The 23,399-nt window shown below is 43.9% G+C and overlaps 1 protein-coding gene across 1 annotated transcript in view; it reads left to right on the top strand.

Moving 5' to 3' along the window:
* Positions 1 to 293: 293 nt before the first annotated feature.
* The window catches only part of LOC121536016 (mineralocorticoid receptor), a gene marked incomplete at its 5' end in the record, with an annotated part of 93,887 nt that continues 70,781 nt past the window's right edge, over positions 294 to 23,399 (top strand). Inside the window, 16 exon segments of the mRNA XM_045216197.1 lie at positions 294 to 435; positions 438 to 554; positions 557 to 594; positions 597 to 671; positions 673 to 942; positions 944 to 1,104; positions 1,106 to 1,325; positions 1,328 to 1,499; positions 1,502 to 1,573; positions 1,606 to 1,649; positions 1,652 to 1,696; positions 1,699 to 1,826; positions 1,828 to 1,919; positions 1,922 to 2,045; positions 2,047 to 2,084; positions 2,087 to 2,138. Of these exon segments, the coding sequence (XP_045072132.1) occupies positions 294 to 435; positions 438 to 554; positions 557 to 594; positions 597 to 671; positions 673 to 942; positions 944 to 1,104; positions 1,106 to 1,325; positions 1,328 to 1,499; positions 1,502 to 1,573; positions 1,606 to 1,649; positions 1,652 to 1,696; positions 1,699 to 1,826; positions 1,828 to 1,919; positions 1,922 to 2,045; positions 2,047 to 2,084; positions 2,087 to 2,138 (1,790 nt within the window).

Below are 23,399 nucleotides of genomic sequence, written 5' to 3'. Positions count from 1 at the left end.
CACACTTAAGTCAATCTTAATGAAATCCCCATCCATTGAATAAATACTTTACACTGTTCATGATTTAATAAATATTTGTGTTCAATTACAGTTTTTATATTCAGTAGTATGCTCTCAGCTACGGCAATATGAGATTCCAGCGGCTTGTGAATGCTATATGAATGATGCATAAAAAATTGCCTACCACTTTGAATTCATATTTAAACAGCATTCATTGAATGAATGTATTCCTCCAACCTGCAGGTGAATCAATGACCCAGCGATGGAGACCAAAAAGATACCCAAGTTTCTCAAGGATCCACGACACGGAGAAGAACAGATGGTCCCATGTCCCCAGCAGTGCCATGGACTACTGCTGCAGCGGCCAGGAGGCCGGCAGCCTGAACCTGAACAGCAACAGTGATGTCCTGATGGACATAGTCAACGCCAGCTGCTCCCCAGCAGCAACACAGCCGACGGCAAGGAGAGTAACAATAACAACAAAGAGAAGAAGAAGCTAGAGCAGCAGCCTACTCTCAAACTGACCCAGAACCAGCACCAGCCTTTTGTTCTCCCCTCTTGAACAGTTCCCTCCATGGGAGGAAGAACCAGAGATGATGGACTCCAAGGAGCTCTCCAAAACTGTGGCTGAGTCCATGGGCTTGTATATGAACGCGGCCAGGAGGCCAACGACTTGCGGCTTCGCCAACAGGGGGCCATGTGTAGCCCGGGAAGATGTACCCAGCGGGGTTTGCAGGCGCCCTGTCTCGAGGACAGCCAGTGTGCTGCGCCCCACGAGTCCCCTTCTACGGGGTTCCCGAATCAGCCCAGCTCCACCCCAGGGATTGCTGCTCATCTGGAACCCCAGCAGGGTCAGCCATCTTGGGCTTGTCTCTGTCCTGCAGCCCCCCAGACGCCAGCTCCATCTCAGCCCCGGGAGGCAGCAACAACCTGGTTTCGTCCCACCACCAGCCCCACCTGCTTTGGGGGGCCATTCGCCTGTTCAACCATCAGTAGCCCGACCAGCAGAACGCCGCCGGCCCAGCTCTAGCCCACAACCACGCCCACAGGAGGAATCTCGGCCACCTGCAGCCCAGCAGGGTCCAGCACGGTGGGTCGCCCCGCCCACTAGCCCCTCACTGATGCGGCCCATCTCCAGCCCCCCCAGAGCATGAGCAGGCCGTGCGCCTCCCCACCCGTCATGCAGCACCTCTACCAACATGAGGTCATCGCCTGCACCCAGCCCCACCGGCAGCACCAACAACACGAGGGCTTCACCGCCTATCTCTAGTCCGACCACCGGGGCCCCATGGCGGGTGTCCCCGAGCCCCAGACCCTCTGGCAGCGGGGTGGGTTTGCCGGGCGATCCAGCCCTGCTAGTGAATTGGGCCTGGTCCAAAATGACCCCAACAGTCCAGAGGGACGAGGAGACCAGCAGCTTCAAGGAGTTTGAGTTCCTAAGGTGGAGAGCGTGGACGGGGAGATGTTCAACGTAGGCCTGGACCACATGGGTATGGTGAAGTTATCAAAATGAACCCGGACACAGACTATAGGAGCATGTGTCTGGGTAACGGTAGCAACAACACAAAGTGTAACCAGGCCACCGGGTTGCCCTCGGCAACGGCTCACCTTTCATCAGACAGATAAAGAGTGAGCCAAACAAAGACGCGGCGGATGCATGAATCCTCAGTGCTACAGTGAGCAGCAGCAGCAGAACACTCTATGGGTCTCTTCCAGTCAGGTCCGTCCGAGATCACCTACTTGTCTCTGAGGGACAATAGGCTGACGAATACAGTCCCCTGGGATCTTGGGACCTCCGGGCACGAGATGAATAGCAGTTCGAAGCCGGCGTGTTCCCCACAACCTCCTGTCTAAAGTTAAACAAGAGAACAACGATGGCAGCTACTACCAAGAGAACAACAACAACGCGCCCACGCCGGCAGGGGCGCTAACTCAGGCGGACACTGCTTTCACCACCAGATCGGAGCACAGGGGACAATGTCTTTCGCGCGCACGCACCAAGGACTGCGGGACAAACCCTTATTGAATCTAATTTCTGTTACCGCGGATGGAGTCGCGGAAATCCCGGCCCGGCATGTCGCAGGGTCAAGAGGAGAGGGCTATCCAGGCCATGGCTGCATGCCAGACAGCATGTCAAGGTAAGAAAGAGATGGATGCTGCTGCACAACTCCAGGACAGTAAGAGCGGCTGGCTGGCTCAGAAATGTTTGTTACCTCAATATAGAAAAGTTGAAGGAGAAAACAAACAGCATTGTGGGTACTGTAGTGCTGCTGCACAACTCCAGCACAGTGCGCTGGCTCAGAAACTGTTATGTTATTTAGACGTGTTATAAGACGTGATGGATTGGCCACAGCATCTGCACAAAGCACACCCATGGTATAATCCAAGTGCTCTCATGCGCAGAGAGAGTTGCTCCCTGCTGTGTAGCTTTTGAGTCGAACTGGAGTCTGTTTACTTCAGTGTGACAGGATGAATGAAGGGACAGTGTGTCTGTTTAAAGACCATGTGGCCCGAGGGGTTAAAGAAGGGCGTTTCTCCGAGTCGGGAACTACCAAAATACTAATAACAACAAGGCTTGGGAAAGGGAAAAAGCAGCGGGATGTTGGCTTGGCTGGGAGAACAGGAACTAAGGGATGGGGTCCAGGTCATTGTTACAGTGCATTAGCATGGGATAGCAACATAGCAACACACACAATGCTGCCCTGGACCTATTCTCTACTGTATCTAATAGAGGCTAAGCTTGCTCTCTTATCAGAGCTATGTGTATGCACAAAAACAAAATTTATTGAACTGTTATTGAGAGGTCCGAAAGGACCTTGTGTAATGCAAATATATTTTTACGAGCCTGGGAGCTGGCAATTATGTGGCGACGCCATAAATTATTATGAATGATAGATCACATGCTTTTGTTCTCAGATATAGGAAACAAACAGTTGCTTTGGCAGGGCGGAGACCCCGCCAAACAAAAACAAACATGCAGGAAAACGGCCAATCTGACAACGTCTAACTTTGACACAGTGGTTGTTCGACAGTTTATCTGATGTCCCAGTGGAGTGTGAAGCTAAATACAGCATTATGATATTAAGATCCAGGATAATAAAACAAAAAGATTCACAGCTATGAAACCGACGAAATTGGAAAAAACTTGTCCAACTTTGTTGCAAATTCAGTATGTGAAGGGTTACATAAATCATTGCCTTCCTTGCATAAGGAGTTTGTTTATTTGTTTACAGTTAATTTAAAGATATGAAGATATGATTATGGTTGGTATTTGGAGAGTTTCGATTTGTTTTTGGTGTGATATATTTTTTATTTTGATCATATCACAGAGGGGATGTCTAATAATGGTGTTATAAAATCTGAGCTGATCACTGAAGCCGTAGGAACGATGCAACGAACACGGCACACTGTAAAATGTCCTACTTATTATTGCATCTTTACGATAGTCGGGTGCAGGAAGCACTAAACAAAGCCATAAACGGTATCCCCTCCTGACTTACAAAACTTTGATAGATGTTTCCCGAAGAGAAATACATTTGATTATTTGGGGCAATGGCGTGGTTTGGAATGCTTTTTGTTTGTTGTTTTTGCCCAGAGCAAGAGAGAAGATCGCCACTACTGCTAGACTAGCCCAATTGGCCAATGTGTTCCAATGTGGTTGCAACATTTACATTTTAGTCATTATCCAGAGCGACTTACAGTTAGTGAGTGCATACATATTTGTATTTTTTTTATACTGGCCCCCCGGGGAATCAAACCCACAACCCTGGCGTTGCAAAGCGCCATGCTCTACCAACTGAGCTACACGGGCCAACAATGATTTATATATACACTAGTTGACTGATAGGGGGTGCAGTGTTGAAACCAGCCGTGCCTCCATCTTGGCACTACCCATCGTTGTAACAAATATTTTGGAAGCTTTAGAAATGCATTTATTAATGTCTACATTCGTTTTTGCCACATGTATTCTATTACAGACACCATAGTGCATCATTTTAAATGAAATTATGTGAGCTAAACATAAAAAAGTATATATATTTTTTAGCTTATTAATGTTACTTTCCCCACTATAACAAAAGATACTTCAATACATGTAATCTTGTCCTTAAAACATTAATTGAAATACTGTAGAATTCCATTCATTCCTATGGCGGACTGCTCTACTGGGGGAGTGCCAATATGGGCCGACCGCGACTTCAAAGCCTCTCAAAGGCCAATACATAGCATCAGCAATCAAGGGTTTATATTCATCATTGGTCTCAACTAATGATTTTTTCTTCTCCCCAACCCCCTTTTTTTTTGAACGCACTCACAAACAGATCTACAACAATTATCCAATCTCACTCAAAATAGCACCAATAGCCCCATCAGTCTGGTTAAAAATGGTTCAATGAGTCAGCCTTTGTCCTGAGGCTGGCATGTTGGACCAGGAGGTCAGTCCCTGTCCCATTGAGTTGAATGTAACATGGACACCAGGGAGCTTTACTAAATCCAACACATCGTCTTCCGTATCAGTAGACCAAGTGCTACAACTCATTCAGTTGTTCTGGCTGCTGATCAGGGCTATTCTTGTCATACTTGGCTATGGAATGGTCAGTGTCTTTGGCATTCAGGATGTACAGTAGAGTATGTGATAGGGGGTTAGGGCATGTATTCGAAAAGTGATTTTAGAGATAGGAGTGCGAATCTAGGGTCAGGTTATAAAATGTCTAACATTTTATTTTATGATTAAAAGTCGTAACTGATCCTAGATTGGCTCTCCAATCTAAAGACTCTTTGTGAATAAGGGCCCAGAGAATTAGTTAAGATCAGGTGGGAATTAGTCAGATTTACATGCCATTCTGTCAGTTCAATTTCTATGGTTACAGCAGAAGACATATGCAAACTATGACAGTAACAACCTAAAAAAAAAGTTCTACTGTACTTTATGACCTAAATACTTGACTATGCTTGTATAACCCCTCTAACCCCCTCTTTCAAGAAATCTGGGCCTAGTTTGACCCCATACTGATTTGAATAACTCAATTTCTTTTTCAACAGTTAGAATGATTATCCTAGGTACGAAGCAGCAAATGAACTCAATGGTTTTTCCTAAACGGTTGGCCCGCCCCCTGACTTCTATTGTGTTTTAAATCAATACTGGATACAGAGGAATAGCCGGATGTTTGACTGGCAGAGAGCGAGGTGATGTCTATGTGCAGTGGAATGACTATATTGTGTTTGCGCTTACACACGTGTACTGGTGTGTGTGTATGTGTGTGTGCCCCTGCGCCTGCATACAGTATCTGTGGGTTTCTGTGAGATAACAAGGCATGCAGTTCCTCCCAAATGACCCGGCCGTTACCTTAGACAACCTGTCTCTTCCCCTATGGTGGGAGCCAGAGCTTCAATGATGTTGACGGACACTGCCACCCCTAGGCCTAATGAGATCCAGCTTAGCCCCCTAATGACAGGGCAGGATGACAGGCAGAGGTGGGCCTGAGCCTGGCCTGGCCGGATGGCAGGGAGCCAGATACAGACACAGCTCTGGGAACTGCCGCCTCTTTGAAACTACACACTTAGCGTCACAAGAGGTTAATCAAACCGCACTGGGGAAGACTAGCCAGAGTCCTAAGTGCTCTCAAAGAAACAACACTTCATTCCAACTACATATAGCTCATCACAAGAGGAGGGGTTCAATCAATACTGCACTGCAGAAGACCGATATGCCTTTGATTAAGAAATATTGAGCTTTATTTAATTATATTCCTGTGCTGAGAATGCTTGTTTTTATGTGATTAATCAATTTTAAAAAAATGTTGTTTCACCCAGTGGACAAAGTTTATGGTACCTATGAATTACATTTTCTTAGGGCGCATTTACAATCGCTCCAAGTAGCCAAGCTTTGCCGCAGTGTGAGTTGAGGATGGACTTCCTGCCAGGATCACATAACCCCAAAAAGTCCAATTGCAGGAATTCTATGGTCCAGTCCAGCTCTGGATGGGTTAGTATTGTACCCAGGCCAGTATTTCATCAGGAGAAAGTTACACAACCGCTAAAAACCAGCAAGAAACTGGAACTTCCTTTGATCAACTGGGAAGCCTTGGATGGCAGGGAGGGAGCGGAGAGAGAGAAGGAGGGAAAGAGAGAGAAAAGAGAGAGAGAGACAGAGAGAGAGAGAAGGAGAGAAAATCGAGAGAGAGTGCTAGCTCGAGAGAGAAATCCCTGTACAGTTAGTATTTTTTTCAGGCATCACTTTGGTTTCCTCAGTAAATGAGGTAATTTTTTTAATTAAAAATGACTGTTCGGCCGGAGGAGTCTGGATTACTCAGTGCGAAAGCTGCTTTTAACTTTAATTCAAGAGAGGAAAAAAGAGAGGGAGAAAAGAATCTCCTTAGGCCCAGAATTATTTTCCATCAGAGCCTGGTTTGCTTCAGTGCTTGGGGAGAAACAGGTGGCCAACTTTATGCGGTGCAGAGATTTACATTTTGAACAGGATTTTCCCCAGCTCTACTTAAATAAGATGATATTCGACTGTATGTTTGTAGGGAATCCACTAGAAGTATTTACTGCTTAAAGCTTGTAGGGGATCTATAGTCCGATGTACAGTATTACTTCAAAGTCTATGTAATAGCTAAAATCCTCTTTTGAGTCTACCTCCTTAATTGAGATATACAGTGACATGTGAAAGTATTCACCCCCTTGGCATTTTTCCTATTTTGTTGCCTTACAACCTGGAATTCAAATTGATTTTGAGGGGTTTGTATTATTTGATTTTACACAACATGCCTACCACTTTGAAGATGCAAAATATTTGTAATTGGTGAAACAAACAAGAAATAAGACAAAAAACAGAAAACTTGAGCGCGCATAACTATTCACCCCCTCACTCATCTGACCAGAGTACCTTCCTCCATATGTTTGGGGAGTCTCCCACATGGTTTTTGGCAACACCAAATGTGTTTGCTTATTTTTTTTTTTTTAAGCAATGGCTTTTTTTCTGGCCACTTTCTGAAAGCCCAGCCTGTGGAGTGTACCTTAAAGTGGTCCCATGGACAAATACTCCAATCCTCCGCTGTGGAGCTTTGCAGCTCCTCCAGGGTTATAATATAATATGCCATTTAGCAGATGCTTTTATCCAAAGTGACTTACAGTCATGCGAGCATACATTTTTGTGTAAGGTGGTCCTGGGATCGAACCCACTACCTTGCCAAGCTACAAGCGCCGTAGCTCTACCAGCTGAGCTACAGAGGTCTCTTTGTTGCCTCTCTGATTAATGCCCTCCATGCCTGGTCCGGTGAGTTTTGGTGGGCGGTCCCTCTCTTGGCAGGTTTGTTGGGGTGCCATATTATTTCAATTTTTTAATAATGGATTTAATGGTGCTCCGTGGGATGTTCAAAGTTTCGGATATTTTTTTATAACCCAACCCTGATCTGTACTCTGCACAACTTTGTCCCTGACCTGTTTGGATAGCTCCTTGGTCTTCATGGTGCCGCTGCTGGTGGTGCCCCTTGCTTAGTGGTGTTGCAGACTCTGGGGCCTTTCAGAACAGGTGTATATATACTGAGATCATGTGACAGATGTGACACTTAGATTGCACACAGGTGAACTTTATTTAACTAATTATGTGACTTCTGAAGGTAATTGGTTGCACCAGATCTTATTTAGGGGCTTCATAGCAAAGGAGGTGAATACATATCCATGCACCACTTTTCCGTTATTTATTTTATAGAATTTCTTTTAACAAGTTATTTTTTTCATTTCACCAATTTGGACTATTTTGTGTATGTCCATTACATGACATCCAAATAAAAATCTATTTAAATTACAGGTTGTAATGCAACAAAATAGGAAAAACGCCAAGGGGGATGAATGCTTTTGCAAGGCACTGTAAATGCTGTCATGCACCATTAAGTCATGGAAATGGTGTTAGTGTTTAAATCAATGTGGCTGGGGACCAAATTAAGATACAACCTAAAAAGGCCCAGTACACTTGTAGGTATCTAGTAGGTGGCTGGGTCTAAATCAACAAATAAAAAAATAAAACTATTTCTCTACATTTTATGCTTATGGATAAAAGAGAGCATTTATTTAAAGTTACGGCCAGTAATTTTTTTGCCCTTGAATTGGAGCCAATGGTTTGTGTGTATATCCTATAGAATAGGCCTGCCAGCATCGCTGTAGTTGGCTGGTTAAGTAATCGCAGCCCCAGTCATAGAAATATAATTAGTAACTCTAATAGTACTATATAATTTAATTATACTATATGTATATTTCATATTTATTACTATTTTTAGTTATTGTATTTCTATGGCACCGCCTGGGAGAAGAGGAGTAGAATTGAGTCAGGTGGGAGGAGAGGGTGTAAAAGGGAAAAGAGAAGGCTTTGCCTCTGGACTGGCCAAGTCCCAATGTTCTACTGGCTGGACGAAAGGGCGCACTCCTGAGAGAACCTAATAGGTTTAATTTTGTTTCTAAATTAATGGATGGCATTGATTTGATTAATTCAGACGCGCTGGATACTAATATCTAATTAAATCCACGTCCTCGTGGTGCTGCTGGTACGGCTGGCCCCGTGCATTGTGGGATGTGAGGCCGTGAGGGGCGTTAGTTGCCCGCTTGGGGATGTGGATGTGAGACAGGGGTGTTGGGGGCATGTCCCAGGTGTCTCTACTTGCCCTAGCAAAGGACAGTGTCCCTGAGGAGGTAAAGACATTAGAGTCTTAGCGAATTCCACGTGGTCACATGAGAACCACCGTATGTCGGGTCCTCACCTTTGTGTAAATAATGACTGGTGTTTTTCCATATCACCTGTGATATCTCGAGCCCATGAGTAACTTCCCATCTGTTAGCCCCGATAATGTCGTTTGTAATAGTTCATTTCTTTTATCCCGCATTATACCGCACTCAACATAAACTAGTGTGTGAGTAAGTCACACACACACACACACACACACACACACACACACACACACACACACACACACACACACACACACACACACACACACTTTATGGTTGAGTGCGTATAATGCGGGATAAAAGAGAAATGAACTATTACAAACGAATTATCAGAGCTAACAGATGGGAAGTTACTCATAGACTTGAGATATCACAGGGGTGATATGGAAAACACCAGTCATTATTATCAATGCAAGGATTATGAGAGAAATGAGCTCAAAAAAGAATCACTTGAAGCTATGGACTAAAATAAAATAATTATTAACAGCTGTCTTATGAAATTAATTTTGTAGTATGACATTCAAAGCCTTGGTTAAAAACACCGAACATGATTCCCCGCAGGAAAAGATGAGAGGAGAAAGGAAGGATATAACCTAATGAATTGATCATACAAGCGCTAATTACTGTTCTACCTCCCCCTCTCTTTCTCTGTTACTGCATCTCCCCCTCTCTCTCTGACTGCAACAATCCTCCTTCCCTTTCCACCCTTTTTCTTTCTCGTTCACTCTCTGACTGTACTCCTCCCTCCCTCCCTCTCTCCCTCTCCCTCCCTATCCCCCCCCTCCCCCCTCCCTCCCTCCCTCCCTCCCTCCCTCCCCCCTCCCTCCCTCCCTCTCTTCCTCCCTCCCTTCCCTTTCACTCCCTCTTCTACTGTACTTCCCTCTGTCTCACTCTCTCTTTTTGCTGTACCTTCTTCCTTCTCTCCCCCCTCTCCCTCCCTCCCTTTCTGTCCCTTTCTCTCTCTCCCTTCTATTCACACACACACACACAGCTTCGGGCACCCTAATAAAAGTGTGGCTTGCCTGTTCGCAAGGACTGCTGGGATCAGAATGCCTGTCCTTATTTCAACCTCTTCTTGAAACAGGGTTTGATGAAACTTGGCCAAATTTCCACTGTGGGCCATACTGTAGGCAGTAGGCACAGTGTGTGTGCTCAGACATACAGAGTGCTTGTCCTCTCTGTCATTGAGCTCTTTTTATATATGTACGAAGGTAATGTAACTGTATACTTCTACCACTACGATGCAAAGCATGGGATTAAGATTGTGACGATTGTCCTGGTTTCTATCAGTAAAAGCTGTGTGAAATGGGGTGAGAAGAGTGTCAGGCCTTGTTAGCAGCTGAAAGAGTTATCAAGACACTGGGAGGCTCCTATGATTTATATAGAAGATCTGTTTATGAGCTACCACAATGCCCTTTTAAGTTGGTGTAGGCCACGATTCATCTCACAAGTAACTCGATTGTGGGATTTTGATATTACGGTAACTAATTGTGTCAAGAGTCTGACAGATTTTACGGTAGGCAAAATATTTGATGTCTATCGGTTTGATGGACAAGGACATCATTCATCATTTATCCGAGCCATAAAAAGCAATGAGATCCATATTACATTTTAGTTTTCTTTGAGTAGAATCCCTCCTCTCCTTCTGCGTGCATCATTGTCTTCCTCCCTGCATTCTGATCTGCTCTACTGACCAAATAAGGGCATGGCTCGATTCATCACATGTTTAATTGGGAGTTTAAAGCAAAGTATTCAAGCCCTGAACTGCTGTGTTTACTTAGCCTAGCTAGCAGCTATCTCATCACTGGACAGGACGGGACCCGACTCACTGACATACGCGAAATAGATGGCCATTAAGGAAAACACTTCAAAAAATGTAAAATTGTTCTGGCATGAGCTTCCGTTAAAAAGTCCAGTTGGCTCAATTAGATGGGAGGAAGGGGGGGAATATACACACCCCACATGTACACACACGCACTGTACTTTTCAGAATATGTCTAATAAATCTTCAAAAGTGGCTGTCGCATGGCTAGCGTGATGGCATCAAATATGACCTAGTAGTAGCCCACTGTCACACAGAGCTTTCTTTATATTCTAACCTGGAAGTCTATGGGAAACAACAACGGACTGTGTCAGTCAGTGTGCTCTGTGCTTTGTCGGCCCTTGGAGTTGCACCCAAAAACCCACCCCATGGAAATCCCTGGTTAGTTTGTTATGACTCAGGCTATCATGTCTGTAGCGCCCCGGGGACAGGCTCTGATAATGTAGCGCCCTGGGGGACAACCCCTGATACAGTGACCCAAAAGCCAATGTAAAAGGAGACTTTAGGGTCTGATGACAGTCCATAGAAAATACACTGTACCCCGTTGAACTTGTCGACATCCACGCAGACTGACGCGACGCAATCGCGAGACCAAGACTTTAAAAGGGGTAAACTTGTTTATCAGAATCAAAATGGCTGCCTATTGCAGGGTAGGGATGGAGGGTATAGGGATAGATAATCATCCTGTAACTGCCTGGGCTTTTCAGCCAATGACAATGACATTGGCCCACAATGGCCCCTGTTATGTAGAACAGATCCAAAGCCATTGTGTAACAGGTTGTGTGAAGGTGATATGCTGGGATGGCTTGGCGCCCTACAACACTTGTGTGACTTACAGGCTGTTGTATTGTTTGCATGGGAGCCATGTTGTGCAGACAGGAATTTTTTTACTTGACGCGATACTTTCATACAGCAATGGTGAGAGATATTTGTTCCCATGTCTTGTTTATTTGCGAGTGTCCCTGGCTGCTATGTGTCCAAATACCCTGGGTGTCTTTTTAGGAGAAGACCCGGCTACAGTGGGGCAACCTGAATCCAACCTAGATCCAAAATGGAGGATCAGTATACACTGGAACCATTGTGTTCCCTGTCAATTGGCTCTCTGGACCCACAATGTTTCTCTACAGTGCACTGCTCCTAAGACTGGCAAACCCTGGGTCTGGTTTAACTGCACTGTACCTGGTACAGGCCAGACATTCCCTGTTTACTGTCTGCTGTTGCTTTGCCAAGCCAGCCACTTGGTTTCAGCTGCTTGGTTCAGTCTAATCGGTAGGGAGACAGGCTGGCTTTTATTTGGATTCAGCCCTGTTAAGCAGGCGGCTTTCTGTCGCGAGCTTCAATAGGAGCAATGCTTTATATACAAACTTGCCCTGGGATTTAAGGGGGTTAGGGTGGTTGTGTTGATAGATAGGCAGTGGCCCATACTGTGAGATTACGGTTCCAGCCGCAAAAGACACAACGGCTAGAAGTTGTTCTAGCTTTACTTTACGAATAGTTACTATACATATATTCTCAACACAATACCTGTTATCTTCTTCTTTGAGTAATGTATGGTCATTGGCAAGGTAATTGAGAGAGTAGAATTATCCTGTATGCGTCAGGTGTCCATGCATATGATTCTTCTTGAGCTATTCCTGATTTTTAAGGAGATTGACCCCATTTAGCACACAAAAAAGATTTATCTTGCAAGAGCAACCGTCTTGCTCTAAGAAAAACAAACAGAGAAAGCAGAGTTTTCTCCTCTCGATGCAAATTCAAGTAATACCCGCTGCAGAGATAAATCTTACTAATGCAAATTAGCATTTAATCCCTTACGGCATAACTAGAGCACACATCTGGAGTGATAATTTGCAGTTTTTACGGTCTGAATGGATGGCTCAGACTCACATACTTAGAGTCTTTGGGCCAGTCAGCCAGCCAACCCTTAAAACACAGGTAGGAATGCAGCCAGCTAGCTAGCTTGCACCTTCAACCCATCTTTAGCTAACACAATAACACAGCTTTAACTAACACAATAACACAGCTTTAGCTAACACAATAACCCAGCTTCAGTAAAACAACTCAAAACAACAACAACTAAATGTAGGCCCTCTAGATGGCTGTGACACATTGTTTTTTGTGGAATGAAACTAGCTCCTTTAGCACAAAGGCCAGCTAACAGCTAACACATGACACACAGCTTCAGCCAACAGCTAACACTAAGACACAGCTAACAGCTAACACTAAGACACACAGCTAACAGCTAACACTATGACACAGCTCCAAAACCAACAGCTAACACTAAGACACAGCTAACAGCTAACACTATGACACAGCTTAAGATAACAAGCTAACACTATGGACACAGCATCAGCTAACAGCTAACACTATGACACAGCCAACAGCTAACAGTATGGACACAGCTTCAGCTAACAGCTAACACTTTGACACAGCTTCAGCTAACAGCTAACACTATGGCACAGCTTCAGTAAACAATGCCAAACAACAACTCTTGCCCCAACACTGCACTGTAGCACATCTAGATATGGCTGTGACATATTGTTTGAGCCAGTCCACTTTTCTCCCCAGTATTCAGAGGGGGGAAATCTGACCCATTTATGCTCAGTGCAGATTAGCTAAGCAGTGTGCTTCAGCTTCATGCTGCAGCAGCCCAGGCAGCAGTGGCTATGTTGGCCCTGTGTAGACCACGACTGCATCCAAATGGCACCCTTTTTCTCTTTAGTGCACTACGTATGACCAGAGCCCAGGGCTTTGGTTAAAAATAGCACACTACATAGGGAATAGGTTGCTATCTGGGATGCACCCAGGGCTAACAGGGCTAAGTGTCTGGCAAGCTACATCCAGGAGTGTTCATTAGGGCCTCTCTGAAAAACTAGAGAGTAACCTGACTTAAGAGCATGTAGACTATAATGCCGCTTTCCATGGTAAATGACTGTGTGTCACCCACTCCCCTTTACGTTTGCCATTGAAAGCTGATGTTTTTCCCTGTATCCATCCACACAGTCAAATGACTTCCACATACTGTAGCTTCGTGGAACAGGGTAGTTTATTGTCAGTTTTATCTCTAAACCTTTCTCTGATGTCTTTCCCAATTTATTCAGAAGGAACACGTGCAAAAGCTGCAAAAGCTTCTGCAGTCGGTTTGTTTTTGGAGGAGGAGGAGATGTTTTCTTGGGATGAGTTTGAGCATGTTTGGAGATGCCTGGAGTTCTTTCTTCCATTTCAGTGTACGTACTTACACCCCGGCAACATGTGCACAGTAATTATTCTGTAATCGTAAGAACATCTGTGTCAAGAGCATAGACGCTCAGGTGCTCGCTGACACCATTCCATCAGGCTCTGCGGATAGATGCTTGTTTGACAGGTCGTGTGAACGGCGTTGGAGCAGACCTGTTTGAGACGAGCCCGGGAGGGATCCAAGCCACTGGCACAAGAGCCTGGAGGCGTTTCCCCAATCCTCAAGTAAACCAGGGACAGAAAGAAAGGCGTTTGTGGCCTACATATGGTCTGTAAGGTTAACAGCCTATATCTACAATGGAAGAGATGGTGGTGGTATTTATTCTTGCCAGTAGAGCTTCCCACGCAATGTTAATCTGACACTCCTGGGCCAACGCCTCCCTCCGATCCCATTCATCACAACCACAACTCCAACACGTGAGTCCCTGCTCACATGACAGAAGCACATGCCTAAACACCCGACCCCAGGGCCCTGAGTTATACTGACACTGCTCTGCTAATAGGGCACCTTTACCCTTCACACGCCACACATAGATTTGACTATGGATATGTTCTACTTCGTAAAGTGGATTCTTTTTGTCCATATAGATTTTTTCTTTCAATGACAGTCTGAATGAGAGGAATAAAACATCGGTGTACATTACACCGAGGTGTGGGATGTTGAATAGCCCATTACAGTTGTAGTCAACAGATCACCACAATGTCCGGTTCATAGGCTCAGTCTGGAAATGTAGTTGTGTTTTGCCATTGTTTGTTATATTCAGGCCCACAACAGTTTCCTACAGTACAGTGCTGCTACTATCAGCGCCATGTTCGAGGCAGTCACTAACAGATGCCATGGGAGCGGACGAACCCATGTAGGCAGTAAGGTTCTGGTTAATGTTGCTGGGCTGGTGTCCGCTGTGCTAAGGTGAACAGGGTCACGGGCCATTCTACAACCAGATGTTGGAAAGCCAATAAAAACTGACAGTCATACCAGAGCTCGCATGACTACTGTACAAAATGGGCTCCCTGCTGTACAGGACAAATAGAGTCTCTTTCCACCTCTGTGACTGAAGTTTGCCAACACTTTATAAAGTCAAAAGAGCACAGATTCCAATCGATTCCAAAACGATAATATTTTAGACTAACAGATTTGAATCTAAGCCGATTACTGTAAAAAAACGGGTCAAACTGCAACTGGTCAAACCATACCACGATCAATGAGGGCAGTTGTGTCCTGTTTTCTCCCCGGCTGTGCTATAATGTTTATTAGAATCCCTGTGTGGTTGTATTAGACATGCTCCAATGCCGCGTGGCATTTTCAACTCCGAACAAAGCTGCATCTCATTACATAAAATATGAAAACACACACACCCACCCACAAATGCATACACACACAAGCACGCCCACACAACCGCACACACATACACACTGAACGCAGGCACACAAAGGCACACATCAACGTAAGCCACACGCACATAACACACACACACACTCACACACAGTCACATATTATGGAAAAAGTCCAAACACTCACAGTGTGAAGAGTGATTTCCCCTGTGATTACACTGGAGAAGAGCCAGAACTCAAGAAGAGAACATTTCCATACTGCAGAGAATGAAAACCTGTTAATAAGAACTGTGCACCCACAATGCAGTGTGTACGTGTGCGTGCATGAGTGTGGTGTGTGTGTGTGTGTGTGCGTGTAGCGTGCGTGCATGTGTGTGAGGGAGATTGGGCCTGGCAGAGGGGTGCATGGGTCGTAAACGTTTTACTTCTTATCTCACCCGGCATATTCAACAGTTGTTGATTATGGTACTGGACTGATGTGATTTTGAAAAGGTTGAGAGAGGAGGAGAGGACGAGGTGAAACGCTTATTCCTGTCTGCCGGCAAGGTGAGCGGGAGGGCAGAAAGTAGATCAAACGAGAAAACAATTACAGCGAGTCATCATGCAGGTACCTAAGGTTATTGTTTTTAATGACAGCCACATCCTGGTGCAGGAGCCAGACAACTAGACCACCGTGGCTATGCTGCACCGCCTCAAAGGGAACTGAGAAATTAGCGGTGGGAGTAAGCTTTGTCACTCATCACAAGCCGAAAACAGTATGTGTGTGTCTACCAACAAGGTGAGCATGTCTGCTGAACACACACACACAGATAAGCATAAACACACAAAAATGATGAGTGAAGTTTACAGAGTACCGTCCCGGTGCATAGCCTTTCGTTTCACCTCAGGGTGTGAGCAGCGCACGGGAGGAGTGTTTAATGTCCCCATAGACACTGAATGGTGTAGCCCTAGGAGCTCTTTACTTTACATTATCCTAAAGTATAGACTCCTCAATACACTTGACACTCAACAGCTGCTGCAGATGACTGCTGTCTGTGACGCTACGACACACACACACACACACACACACACATTTGTTTGCCTATGGCGAAACCCTCAGTTTCTCTGTTTACAACATCTCTAACAACGAAAGATGAGAGAAATGGATTCTACTCACTAATCAGATCCTCACATGTTTACTGTACAATATGTAGCCAATCTTCCATTGTCTTAGCTGAGCCAGCGCCACCCTGAAGCATAGGCCTACATTACATTGGTTTTGACCACAGGGTGTGCTGGTTCCATCGTTTTCTTTCCCAATTGTGGTTGTCAGTAAACATCTGCAGGGCCGTACTATGCCAGTCATTCCCTCTGTGGTTTACTGTGGTTTGGCTTCCTCTGTGGTCCTCTAGTCTATAGACTCACACGTGGCTGTATTGGCTGAATGACAGACTATATGATGGGCTGTGGGTTGATGATGTGGCTGCTGATTTGGGGTACTGGTAGCAATACACAAAGTAAGCATGTATGTCTTGTTTCATGGTACAATGTTCAATTGTGTTATAATTGTACAGCTAGAATATTAAGTCTTCATCGCAAATCTACCCGAATGAAGGTCATGGTGAGATGATGAGCTTTGAAAAAACAAATCTTTGGGTTTTAGGAGCCTATATTTGTTGGCCAATTGTGATTGATTCCTGGATGAGAATGAGTGGGCGCTGTGGCGTTGGATTACAAATTACATCCTTATTGGAAAGACGAGAATACTTTGTCGGAGGTCCAACCTTGAGGCTAGCCCATTAGAAATCAATTGGCCTTTGCGTCTGAATCTGCGAAATTATTTTCTGACGAACTTCTACCCCATAATCATCATATTGCCGCCAATGTCTAGTGGAAATCTGTCTGTGGCAAAGACTAGGCAGTTTGAATCAAGATCGGGTGTGGGCTCTCTAGCTAAACTTAAAAGCCCCAATCTGTGATATTTACAGCTGTAAATACCCTCAGATTTATAGCAAACCAAGTGGCGGCCAATGGGTTGCCATTTTGTTGTTTTTCAAATTAAGGATTGGGCCTTTAAAAAATGAGGGAAGTGTACACAGGAGCAATGTGGCACAGAGGGCTTGAGTCAGTTACAAGGAGAGTAAATGTATGACTGGCCATTTCTTTTTTGGGATGACACCAATCTATATTTAGCAAAAGGTTAACGATACAGGGCAGATACTGAAGGACAGGGAAATGTGTCACGCTACATTGGTTAGGACTGGGGAGGACATTGATGAAAATCTCTTTATCCAATGATACTCTACTCTGATTGGTTGGGTTTTAATGAGTGATTTGCTTTGTCATTAAATACTTTGTGACTTGGCCTTCAATGACCCTAGTTAACTTCGAAACCTATTTAGAATTGTATTATATAGGCCTAAGTCTATAATATGTGTTTTACGTTTCATGAATGTCACATAGACCGTCATTGAAGAGGCCAGCCAAGAAGGTCAAATATACTGCCATGAGTTCAATCAACCATCTATAATTAGTTAATACTATATTAAAATTACTGTCAGCAAGCTAGGACATCCGCTTTCAATACATTTCCTGCTGCATGAGTCTATGCATGCTACCCAGTGGCTATTTTGTCCATTGGCTACTATTTTTTTCCAATGAAACATATTGTGCCTGAATCAAATAACATTGTATGTTCTTAAATTAGAAACATCACTGGCTTAGCTAAATTGCTCAGTATTTCTGCAGTAATGTAGTTAATCGCCTGCAGTAATGTAGTTAATCGCCTACAGTAATGTAGTTAATCGCCTACAGTAATGTAGTTAATCGCCTACAGTAATGTAGTTAATCGCCACAGTAATGTAGTTAATCCTACAGTAATGTAGTTAACATGTAGTTAATCGCCTACAGTAATGTAGTTAACAACTCTAGGTCTCCTATTACTCTTTATATAATTTCCCACTGTAAAAAAACCTGGCTTATACCCTCTTAGAAAAAAGGGTTCCAAAATTGTTCTTTGGCTGTCCCCATAGGAGAACCCTTTTTGGTTCCAGGTAGAATCCTTTGGGTTCCAGGTAGAACTATTTTGGGTTCCATCTAGAACCGTCTGTGTAAAGGATTCTACATGGAACTCAAAATGGTTATAGCTGGATCCAAAAGGTTTTCTACCTAGAACCAAAAAGGGTTCTTCAAAGAGTTATCCTATGGGGGACAGCCGAAGAACCCATTTAGGTTCTAGATAGCACCTTTTTTTTCTAAGAGTATAGAGCACAAAAACATTAAAGGTCCAATGCAGCCATTTTTATCTCATGATCAAATAATTTCTGTGTAACAACTAAGTACCTTACTGTAATTGATTTCAATTAAAATGGTCAAAAATAAACCAAAGAAATTGCTTCTTAGCAAAGAGCAATTTCTCAAGGATTTTGCTTGGACTGTCTGGGAGTGGGTCTGAGTGGGGAGGGGAAAACTGAAAATTAGCTGTTATTGGCAGAGAGGCTTGGAACTCTCTTTCTTATTGGTCTATTAACTAATGTACCACCTGGTGATGTCACCAGGCAGGCCAAAACTACATCCCACCAAAACAGGCTGAAATTTCAGGCAGCCTTTTTCAAACAGTTCTTACACTAAAAGGGCATTATCATCATTTTCACAATTTCACTGTATTATTTCAACCCAATAGTGTGGAAATATATATAAAACAAAGGAAAATCACGTTTTTGACTGCACTTGGCCTTTAATATAGCCCCTACATTAGCACAACTAGAACTACCCTGTATCATTGGACATCTCATGGGACTTACAGTGGCTTGAGAAAGTATTCACCCCCTTGGCATTTTTCCTATTTTGTTGCCTTACAACCTGGAATTAAAATGGATTTTTTGGGGGTTGTATCATTTGATTTACACAACATGCCTTTTGCAGCAGCTACAGCTGCAAGTCTCTTGGGGTATGTCTCTATAAGCTTGGCACATCTAGCCACTGGGATTTTTGCCCATTCTTCAAGGCAAAACTGCTCCAGCTCCTTCAAGTTGGATGGGTTCCGCTGGTGTACAGCAATCTTTAAGTCATACCACATATTCCTCAATTGGATTGAGGTCTGGGCTTTGACTATGCCATTCCAAGACATTTAAATGTTTCCCCTTAAACCACTCAAGTGTTGCTTTAGCAGTATGCTTAGGGTCATTGTCCTGCTGGAAGGTGAACCTCCGTCCCAGTCTCAAATCTCTGGAAGAGTGAAACAGGTTTCCCTCAAGAAATTCCCTGTATTTAGCGCCATCCATCATTCCTTCAATTCTGACCAGTTTCCCAGTCCCTGCTGATGAAAAACATTGGGGTGATGAGAGGTGTTGGGTTTGCACCAGACATAGCGTTTTCCTTGATGGCCAAAAAGCCAATGGTTTTTTTCTGGCCACTCTTCCGTAAAGCCCAGCTCTGTGGAGTGTATGGCTTAAAGTGGTCCTATGGACAGATACTCCAATCTCCGCTGTGGAGCTTTGCAGCTCCTTCAGGATTATCTTTGGTCTATTTGTTGCCTCTCTGGTTAATGCCCTCCTTGCCTGGTCTGTGAGTTTTGGTGGGCGGCCCTACCTTGGCAGGTTTGTTGTGGTGTCACCTACCTTGGCAGGTTTGTTGTGGTGCCATATTCTTTCATTTTTTAAAAAAAATGGTGCTCCGTGGGATGTTCAAAGTTTCTGATATTTTTTTATAACCCAACCCTGATCTGTACTTCTCCACAACTTTGTCCCTGACCTGTTTGGGGAGCTCCTTGGTCTTCATGGTGCCGCTTGCTTGGTTGTGCCCCTTGTTTATTGGTGTTGCAGACTCTGGGGCCTTTCAGAACAGGTGTATATATACTGAGATCATGTGACAGATCATGTGACACTTAGATTGCACACAGGTGGACTTTATTTAACTAATTATGTGACTTCTGAAGGTAATTGGTTGCACCAGATCTTATTTAGGGACTTCATAGCAAAGGGGGTGAATACATGTGCACGCACCACTTTTCCATAATTTATTTTTTGGAATTTTTTGAAACAAGTTATTAAGTTTTTCATTTCACTTCACCAATTTGGACTATTTTGTGTATGTCCATTACATGAAATCCAAATAAAAAATCTATTTAAATTACATGTTGTAATGCAACAAAATAGGAAAAACGCCAAGGGGGATGAATACTTTGCGAGGCACTGTATCTTCCATCCCTGGACCTATTAATAGATACAAAAAGAGGTTTACCCAGGAAATGAATATTAGTATTCTTGGTAATCTATGCCTTATGTGTACAAAACCAGAACATTCTAATTTCTCCCGGCCGCCATCTGTGCATACAATTGATTGCATTTGGGTAGAATAAGATTAAGGCTCAATGCAAAGGTTCTGCCGATCTGTCGAATATACAGTATACCCTGAAGTAGGAGGCATAGCACACAGTAAAACGACATTGAACAGTCGTTAAGGTGAATAGCATACAGTAACAGGACATTAAATTGTCGTTAAGGGGAATACCATACAGTAATAGGACATTGAACAGTCGCTAAGGGGAATAGCATACAGTAACAGGACATTGAACAGTCGCTAAGGGTAATAGCATACAGTAACAAAACATTAAACAGTCGCTATGGGGAAAAAAGAGTCAGCTGTTTGTGTATATATATAGGATATTATGGGCTGTATACACTGTGTATATATAGTGGTCCAAAATTATTGGCACCCTTGATAAAGATGAGCAAAAAAAACAATAAAATAAATCATACAAATACTGAGCTATATTGTACGTGCCAATTTTTTTTTTTTTATGGTATTATTTTATACTAATTAAATTGCTCAGAGAAATAGATTTTGTTTAACAAGTAACCGTTGACTTTATACAAACAGGCAGGGGTAGTGGCCTGTATAGACTCTGTGAAGTATACTGTAGTAGACGGTTATGTAATGTAAGCAGCAATGTCTACAGTGTATCCGTCCGCCTTAACCTAACACAGGCTGATGTCCAGTGGCTTGGTAGACTGTGTTGTACGTGGTAAAGCTCCAGCTATACATTCAACCCACTCGTATAAACAGAGATTCTACACTGAGTATTCAAAACATTAGGAACACATTCCTAATATTGAGTTGCAGCCCATTTCCGCCCTGAGAATAGCCTCAATTCTTCGGGGCATGGACTCTGCAAGGTGTCCAAAGCGGTCCACAGGGATGCTGGGCCGTGTTGACTCCAATGCTTCCCATAGTTGTGTCAAGTTGGCTGGATGTCTTTGGGTGGTGGAACATTCTTGATACACACGGGAAACTGTTGAGCATGAAAAATCCAGCAGCGTTGCACATTCAAACCTGTTCACCTGGCACCTACTACCATACCCCGTTCAAAGGCACTTAAATCTTTTGTCTTGCCCATTCCAATCTGAATGGCACACATACACAATCCATGTCTCAATTGTCCTCAAGGCTTAAAAATCCTTATTTAACCTGTCTCCTCCCCTTCATCTACACTGATTGAAGTGGATTAACAAGTGACATCAATAAGGATCATAGCTTTCACATGGATTCACCTGGTCAGAGTATGTCATGTTTTGTACACTCAGCTTGGCTCAACTTGGCTATGAAAGCAAGTTCATATCTACTGATACCCAGCCTTTTCACATTGTCCCTATCAGCATGGTTCCAGCAATAATGGTGCATGAATAACCAGGCCAGCTAAGTACTTGTTTTGGTTCGCTCAGTTCAGTAGTGTTAAAAGCCCTAGAAAAGGATGTTAGCTCCAAAGGTAACCTGACTGACCAGGAATCAGCGGGAGAGCAATTCTCACCTCAGGTCTGTTATGACCCTATCACTCCCTAATCAATATTCTGGCCTTGTGTGTGATCCCAGTCCCCTATCCTCATACACCTACACAGGACAGCACCCTGGGACCAAATCCCTCGAAATAAGTCCACTTAGGTAACAGGTTAATGCAATAGCCTCGAGCAGGGGAACGGCTCAAAACATATGGTAACCTGACCTCAGCCTATACATTACACAACAACTACTACTACGGTCTGTAACCTCATTCCACACAGCCCCAATTCATTTCAATGCATAACATGTGTATAAGCAGAGACCACATACAGGGGTGTAGAATCAGATTAAATCAGTGCAGTGGGTAAACATGTGTAATGAAAGACAGACAAAGCAGAATGGGAAGGGGGAGGTCTGTTTGTGCCAGTCCACCTGTAGTCACTTACATGCCTCAACAGAACAGAGTGGAGGTCTACTCTTCCTCCGTGCTGTTTCACAATGCCAGTGCAAACGCCTAGGCAGACGCTACTGGGCTATGTTCCAGCGGCTGCGATAATTTGGGCCACACAAATAGCTTCTACCTTCATAGACTGTCTGATACTGTCTGATAGTCAATGTATAAATCATTAGAAATGGCTCCTGAGGTTCCTTCCTTGAGACTGGCTGAATTGAATTCTGGGTAATTGGATTGAATGGGGCCACCTCATTGGCCTACATACGTATTTATATTGTACTTAGGCGCTTTAATGCCAATGACACTGATCTGATGGGACCGACATTTAAGCTTTTATATCCGTAGGGCTGTTATGAGGTATTTGGAAAAGAGGGAGAGGGAGGGGAAAAAATAAGCTATACCCAGAATAGAATAGAAGAGAAACGACGCTATGGACGCTTTGTTAGAAAGCTCCGATGACGTGTCAATTTCAATGTGTCATTTTTTACTGACGTCGCTGAATGAATACGGCAGTTGGGGCTCGCACTCGAGCTCAACGGCGTCTTAGCTCCGTCTGAGAAAGCTCAGGGTGCTGAAACTAAAAGAGGTTCTTCGACAAATTTCGGAGAAACGTTTCTTTGCTAATACACGCTGCCCGACTTGAGCGGGGAGAGAAAGTATGCTAAGTACTGCCAATGTTTATTCACTTGACCTAGAAAACTCCACATCACTGCAGTCCTTGACTGGCACACACTGCATAGGTGCATACCCAGTGTTCATAGAAGTCATTTATGATTTCCTGACTCACTACCTGTGCTACGGCTCCTGCAAGTTCAGTCCCGAAAGTTATCAGGCTAAGTAAACATGTTATCAAGGTAAGTAAAAGTTATCAGGCTAAGTAAACAAGAAAACAAGAAAAATTAGTTATTCTGTTTGCTCAGAGATTGACATACTTTCAGAGATTAAGGTTGTAGATTAGGCAACACATTCAAATGACTATGGGTCTATAATCTGTATTGAAGGGAATAACAGAGCTCTAATGACCCACAATCCTGAGGTTATGAGGTTATGAGCCCATTCTTCAAAACACAGGCCTAC

This window comes from Coregonus clupeaformis, unplaced genomic scaffold (assembly GCF_020615455.1).
Source record: "Coregonus clupeaformis isolate EN_2021a unplaced genomic scaffold, ASM2061545v1 scaf0634, whole genome shotgun sequence".
Taxonomy (NCBI): domain Eukaryota; kingdom Metazoa; phylum Chordata; class Actinopteri; order Salmoniformes; family Salmonidae; genus Coregonus; species Coregonus clupeaformis.
The sequence above is the reverse complement of the archived record's forward strand: the minus strand, read 5'-3'. Positions and strand labels throughout refer to the sequence as shown.